The sequence below is a fragment of the Helianthus annuus genome, chromosome 14 (assembly GCF_002127325.2).
Source record: "Helianthus annuus cultivar XRQ/B chromosome 14, HanXRQr2.0-SUNRISE, whole genome shotgun sequence".
NCBI lineage: Eukaryota > Viridiplantae > Streptophyta > Magnoliopsida > Asterales > Asteraceae > Helianthus > Helianthus annuus.
The window spans coordinates 167,525,332-167,533,323 of NC_035446.2; the positions used below are offsets into that span (position 1 = coordinate 167,525,332).

The window sequence follows — 7,992 nt, forward strand, 5'->3', positions numbered from 1 at the left end:
TCGTACTTGTCTTTGTACTTGAATGGAGGTTCGTCCTCGGAGTTATGGGGGAACGGACATATCTGAGATGTCCGTTCAAGTGGAGTCCGGTTCATCCTAAAGGATCATGTCTGGCCTCGAATATGTATTTTCAATATTGAAATATGTTTTAATAGTTACAAAATTTTAGAGCATTCATATATAATCCTATATTCTATAAACCTTTGCCTCAGCCACATCGTATTTCAATCCATTATTCTTCACAACATCGTACCTCCATTAAAAATATCAAAAATAATATAATTTAATATATGTATAAACATTTGTGTGAGAAGATGAGATGTGTGGGGGGCCACTCCAACCTTCCAGGTTGACTTTCCATCCATGGCATTCCATACATCAATCCACAATTCCACACGGACCAGTGGCCGGACTCCACCCACATCGCAAGGTAGTCCACCACCTCATAGTCCAAAAATCCGGATCTTGCCAGTAAGGTTGCATCGTGAATGCTCTTATATGCACTATCTTGCCACATCATTGGAATGACACGATTTTGGCTAATTATTCATCACCGATTAGTTTCATTTTTATATATTATCATAAAGTTGTCACAATTACATATTATAAAGCAGATACCAACATAGTCCAGGGTGTAGAATATTTAGGAGAATTTGGTTGGGATGTAGTTGTACTTCAACCTAAATAAGTCAAACTCAAATTAATGCTATGTATCATATTTCTTCACATGTTAACGTTTTAATTCATATATGAAGAAATTTGTGTGATATCATACATAGGTAAAGAAAAACTGGCCATTTAGTACTACGATCTATTTAGTATTAATAAGTTGTCTCACCATTAAGAATAATTATGATCTTTTGAATTTTGTTATATTGTTATTACTTTTCTATTGTAACCCGCAGCAAAAAAATAAATAAAATAATACGTTTATTTATCCTTAAAATAGAGCGACCCGTGGGTACCACGGGTTATAACCTAGTTAATTCATATATGAAGAAATTTGTGTGATATCATACATAGGTAAAGAAAAACTGGCCATTTAGTACTGCGATCTAAAAAGTCTATATATTTCCTTTTCATTTTATTTTTAAACAAAATTTATACGTGTTTTTTTATCTCTAGATGTCTATTAACTTTTACTAGTCAAGTTAGTGAAATTAAGTTACATTCAATGATTGGTTTTTACGAGTTCTCATCTTTTATCTTATTACAATAGAACGATCATTTGTAAATCATTATCTTTATCAATCCAATTGCGCAAACAACTTCACGTATAAACTTATAACTTATTTCACATTATGAGTGTAACAATAAAGTTGATACACAAGTTTATTTTTCTCTTCAAAATTAAAATCATCTCAATGCATCTTAGTGTCATCATAGGTGTAATTGTCTGTGCGTATACATATAATGTCACTCGAGTGTCATATACATATATACAACATGAAAAGAAATTACCGTTATTGCATTGCATATCACAAATCATTAGAAGGTTATCTGTCCCAATAGCTTAGTAATATTACGTTGTAACTACATTAACACAAATCGTTGCATGTGCATTATGCATATTAACACATACACATCAAGTTGTTAGCAATGCAACTATCAATGTATGCTAACACATTCAATCACAATAGATTGTACCAATTCTCTTCAAATACAATGAGTTGGAAATGACAACTTACCAATTACTATATCAACGACAGATATAATTATAGGGTGGTATTTAATTCAACAAGCATTATCTTATTATGAAAATATGCTTTGATAGGTGTCCCCATTTTAAAAGCATCTATGACCTTGATTGCTAGTTGATAAGTCTTGTGCTATGTATATTGCTTACTGGATCGCTTATAATATAATCAACAAAAGACACTTTTTAATTCAAACAAAGGCATGATTCTACACCTTAGCTTTTGCATTCCTTAAAAAAAGTATAGGGTCAAGTATTAACCGACCCGAATCAAGATTTGTGAAAACAAACACTTTGTATACACAATCTTTGACATGTGCTAGTCACCCTGACACATGCGTGCTACATGCTTGATATGATAGTGTCACATGGCATGTTAGGTTTTATACCCTGTGATATTGTGATAATATTGTTTTGGATTTTCTTTTTATTTACTTTTTTTCAAATATATAAAATTATGAGCACCTATGAAAATAAACATATACGACAATCTAAAGATTCAAAGCATTATTATTGAAATGAGGCCTAGCAAAATTAAAATCCACCGAAAACCATAAAAACGTTCAATTCTTCATATATTTTTTTCTTCTGAGTTAAATGCCATTTTAGTACTTGTTGTTTGGATCATTTTGTTTATTTAGTCTAAAGGTTTCATTTTTCGTTTGTGTGTTAAAAAAAGTTTCACCTGAGACTAAGATATATTATGATTGAAAGAGATCAAAGTGGTAGGTGTGACACTGGTAGTGGTAGTGATATTGGTAATGAATTTTCCTCGTCTTTGACTATGCTACTGTGGACACATTATTTTTTTCACGCCCATCCATTTTTTCCACATTATACACACATATGTTTATTCTTCTCCTGTGGTTGCAAACATTGTTCTTGCACGACTTTTTGTTCTGTTATTCTTTAATAAAGTCCAGTTTATATGTTTTAGGTCGTTTAAAGCAATGATCTTTCACTATTAGTGCTGGTTTTTTACATATTTGTTAATAAGATTTCTTATTGATTGTTTTTCTTATTTTGGATTGTGCCACGAATAAGTCGGGCTGGCAATTTCAGACACGAACATGATAACACGACACGAACTGACATGACCATAACAGGTTTTGTGTTTGATGTTAACAAGTTTCGTGTCTTAAACAGGTCAACACGATAAGACCTGTTAAATTTTGTGTCTAAACAGATTAAAGAGTTGTTAACATGTTAACAGTGGCGGACCTACGATTTACTTGCTGGGAGGTGCGGATGAGTGGTTGAAGCATATTTTTAAAAGGCACGGTCAGGTATTTTGGCTAAAAAATACACGAAATTTTTTTTTCAAGGGGTGCGCATGCCCACCCAGGCAGACAGACACTTAGGATGTGGGATGTGGGATGGGATGTGGGATGGGGGTTATACAGACACACGCAACATTACTATTGAAAAACCGAAATCACATCTCATATTCTTCCTTTTTCCGTCTCTCTTAGCCGCATGCCCGCATCTCACAATCACATTCACGGCCCTCAATCAAAAGGTTCGTGGCTTATGGTGTTAACCTGTTATAAACAGGTTCGTGTTTGGGAAAAAAATAACACGATAAATTATCGTGTCGTGTTCGTGTTTAACCTCTCAGATCATCATGTCGTGTCTGAAACGATATACTAGCCCTACGAATAAGGGGTTGGATTGTTGTTGGCTTCTGTGATGATTGGAGAACTATAGGACAGAGTTTTCCGGATCTTGGTGTTTTGAAAAGGTAATGTTAATGATGTTTAAATACTCCATTAGTAGAATGTTTTAAGTCCCATCACTAACATGTTGAAAGTTAAATTCTACTGACTTGAGAGAATTCATTTTAAAATAAATTTCAAATTCTTTCTTTCTTTCTTTTCTCAACCAAACACGTTTCTAGACATACCTAACTCCAAAATATAAGGATGAAAATAAAAAATCTAGGTGAATATATAGTTAATTATTAATGTTAGGGTTTTATTTCAATAAAAGTTCAAATTTTGATTTCAATTTTTTTTGAAGTTTATGTTTTCATATATTCTTGAGTTTATGATTAAAGTATAAAATTACTTCTTCGTCAACAAATGATAGACTACTAGAAGTATGTTAGCTTTTGTTTATACTGATTATTGAGACGTTAGGATAAAGACAAAGGATACGTTGGTAAAATACTAGTAGGTCATGAGCTAATTGGTAACCTAACAAACATGCTTTTTCAATGTGTTAATTGTTTGCAATTGTCAAATGAGCATGTGCACTCATCAGAGAACATATAATTTTTTCGACTATAGTTTGTGGGGCATTATAGGGTGCCATCTCAGCTGGTATGGGTGCAAACTTTGCCTGATTAGTAGAAATGTGAAAGCCTCGTATGCATACGGGGCAAACTTTTTTCACATTTAACACCTCTCATAACACATACTTCTTTTATAAAAATTAATTTATAATATAAAGTAATATACTATTCTAATTTTCAATTTTTGAAGAGATATTATTGTTATGTTGTGAGGTGATTTTAAACTTTAAAAGTCAATTATTTTTATTTACTATTTGTTTACGAAAAAATACCAATGTTTCCAGAATCAGACCGGACTCTAACCGGTCGTCTTACTGGTCCACTGGTCGGACCGGTTCAACCGTATGAAGAACCGGATGACATCCTAAATAATATAAAAATAAGGTAAAATAAGAACTTTTTTTAACGGCAAAAGTTACATAACACTACTCCTAAATTACACCAAATTTTACACTATCTCAGGATTTGAACCCTAATCACTTTCCAAAAGACATAAAGCCTCTACCACCTCATCAAAGTGGTGATGGCAAATAAGAACTTTTTAATCAAAATCTGGTTCGAACCCTTAAAATCCGGGTCCGACGTCTCGGTTTACCGATCCAACCGGCCGGTTCCTGGTCCTCATCCATCCGGTCTGATAGCCAGAACCGGATCGGCCAAGGTCCCAGTTCCGATCCTACCAACCAGTCCGATCCGAGTTTTTGAAAAGACCGTTTAATACTACGGTCTTCTTCACATATTCATGGTCGAAAAGGTCAAAGCTAGCGACATGTGACCATTACGTGTACACAAAAACTGCAATCCGGTGACAGACTCACACGTGTCAACCAGTTACAGCTTCAATTACATGACTCCACGTCAAACTATTGTCAGTCTGTCACCGAACTATACACATTCTCCATTCCCACTGGCATCACCTTTTCTTAACAGTTAACACAAAAAAAAAAAAAATAAATAAATAAATAAAAATTAAAATAAACTCTTCTTATTTTCAAACATTCATTTTCACTTCCTCTCTCTCATTCAATTTTCCATTTTTCCGTTTAAATCAAACTCTTAAATCACCCAATGCAAACCACCGTCTCCGGCAACCACCAAACCACCAGATGACGTCATTCTCAACCACCGTCATCACCATCATCACCCTCACTCTCATCCTCCACCTTGCCTCCACCGTCCGCACCCTCGGCGGCTCCGCCACCACCATCTCCATAACCTACGGCTCCAACACCACCATCTGCGGCATCGTCGCCGGTCAACCAAGTCAACACATCCAATGCTGGAGCAACGGCGGAGTGTTCGACGTATACTCCAACATCTCGTTCCAATCCATCGCCGGCGGCCGTGACGTCTTCTGCGGCGTACGGTCCGGCGGTTCAGCTCTCCTCTGCTGGAACCAGAACCAGAACCAGAACCAGAACCCTAAGTGGACTCCAAAACGGTTATACTTCAACGAAACGGTTACTTTGAGTCGGTTAGTTATCGGAGACACTCAAATTTGTGCGATTAGTAATAGCACCGGTTCAAATGTCTATTGTTGGAGAGATCGTGAGAGGTTTTCGGTTCAAACCGGCCGGTTTGAGTCGGTTTCGTCCGGTTTAGGGTTTACGTGTGGTGTTGCGTTGAACAATAGCAATGGAATTATATGTTTTGGAACTAATTTAGAGCTTGCTAGTTATATTCAAGGGCAATTTAGTAATTTTCGTATGTTAAATGTTGTTGTAGGTGGTGATCATGCTTGTGGAGTGAATTCTACCGGTTTTTTGATATGTAGAGGTAATAATAATAATGGAAAAATTGATGTACCGGATCATTTACCGTTTGAGTTTTCTGCGGTTGCACCCGGTTTGAATCATACTTGCGCGTTGCGAAAAACGAATAATACTGTCGCGTGTTGGGGTCGTGTTGGGAATGTTGGCGATTTTTTTCCGGTTGATGTGTATTTTGAATCCATTGTTGCTGGGTTGGATTTTACTTGTGGATTGACTACTAATAATCTGTCTGTAGTTTGTTGGGGAGAAGGGTCGGTTAGAAGCGGTTCGAATGGGTCGCTTCCGTTGAGAACAATTCTTCCAGGTCCATGTGTTAGATCTGGTGCTTGTAAATGTGGACCGTATACTCAGTCGGATAGTCTTTGTTCCGGTTTTGGATCGATATGTAAGCCTTGTGATTTATCTAACGGATTGCCGTCAAATCCGCCAATGTTGGCACCACCGTCACCTAACGAGCCACATTCTTCGCCTTCGAGGGCGTTGAGAAGAGGGTTATTGGCGTTTGCGATTGTTGGATCAGTTGGGGCTTTGGCGGGTATTTGTACGATAATTTATTGTTTGTGGACTGGTGTTTGTTGTGGGAACAAAAGGATTCACAATTCTGTTCAACCTACAATCAATGGTCCTGGGGCTGCTACTCAATTGTCAAACAGCAGCCCTGTTTCGAGATCTTCTACGATCCGGCGACAAGCATCGAGAGCGTTTAGAAGGCAAAGAAGTGGGACGTCTTCGAAACATGCTGATCGAGAAGAGGAGTTTACTTTCGATGTCTTAGCATTAGCGACTGATAATTTCTCGCAAGAGAATAAAATAGGTGCAGGGAGTTTCGGTGTGGTGTACAAAGGCAAGCTGTTAGACGGACGCGAAGTCGCGATTAAAAGAGGCGAAACGAGTCAGAAAGCCAAAAAGTTTCAAGAGAAAGAAAGCGCGTTTGATTCAGAACTGGCTTTCTTATCTCGGCTACATCACAAGCACTTGGTCAGGCTCGTCGGGTATTGCGAGGAAAGGGAAGAAAAACTGTTGGTTTACGAGTACATGAAAAATGGAGCGTTGTATGATCATTTACATGACAAGAAAAACGTCGAGAAGAATAGCAGCGTTTTGAATTCTTGGAAAATGAGAATCAAGGTTGCATTAGACGCTGCTAGGGGAATCGAATACCTTCATAGTTATGCAGTTCCGCCTATAATTCATAGAGACATCAAATCATCTAACATCTTACTCGACGCGAATTGGGTTGCTAGAGTTTCTGATTTCGGGTTATCTTTAATGGATTCGGAGTGTGACTCAGAGCACAGACCGACTAAGGCAGCTGGGACAGTCGGCTATATTGATCCAGAATACTATGGACTAAACGTAGTCACTGCGAAAAGTGACGTCTATGGTCTTGGAGTTGTCATGCTAGAGCTTTTAACAGGCAAAAGAGCGATATTTAAAAGTGATGATGATAACGATGATACACCCATAAGTCTAGTGGATTACGCTGTACCCATAATCTCTTCAGGCGAATTGGCAACGATATTGGATAAAAGGGTAGGGCCGCCGGATGCGAATGAGGTGGAGGCGGTGGAGCTAATGGCATACACTGCTATGCATTGTGTGAACTTGGAAGGTAAAGAAAGACCAACGATGACTGATATTGTGGCTAATTTGGAAAGGGCTGTGTCACATTGTGATGATAGCCATGGAAGCATTTCCAGTGGTCAAATTTCAATTATTTCTGAATGAATTTATAGGTTTTTTTTTTAATTTTTTTTATTTATTGGTTTGATTTTTACAAATATTTTGAGGGTGATTTCATCTGGGTATATATATGTAAAGACCAAAGAGGCAAAGGTTAGGATTCTTTCATGTTCTTTTGTTAGTCTAAGTGTCAAACATCAGCTTACAGTACAAGATTTTGCTGCACTAGAGAATGGTCTCATTTTTAACTTTTGGGTATGTGTTAACATATATTTAGAAAGGTATTTTTTTGACCTGTAAAAGAGAGATGTTGAACTAGGCCTGAGGTCGTCAGTTCGAAACCGAGCCGAACCGGGTTTTACTGCAGTGGGCTTTTGGGGCGGCGGATTTTCCCCGGAACTGGTGGCTTGGTGACTATGGTATGCATCCAACTCTGACCGTTATCGAGGAGGGGATGCATTTGACGATTGCGGGCATCCCAGGATGCTTATCCGGTGATTTAGTTGGCCGTTAAAGAAAAGAGAGATGTTGAGTCCCACAAGTGTACA

General features: G+C 37.5%; 1 protein-coding gene across 1 annotated transcript; it reads left to right on the top strand.

The window, feature by feature from the left end:
• The first annotated feature begins 4,970 nt into the window (after nt 1-4,970).
• On the top strand, nt 4,971-7,672 carry LOC110904900 (putative serine/threonine-protein kinase-like protein CCR3). The gene has a single exon (XM_022150765.2). It carries the CDS (start codon nt 5,096-5,098, stop codon nt 7,487-7,489), a length of 2,394 nt encoding a protein of 797 aa, XP_022006457.1. The 5' UTR covers nt 4,971-5,095; the 3' UTR covers nt 7,490-7,672.
• The last annotated feature ends 320 nt before the right edge of the window (nt 7,673-7,992 follow it).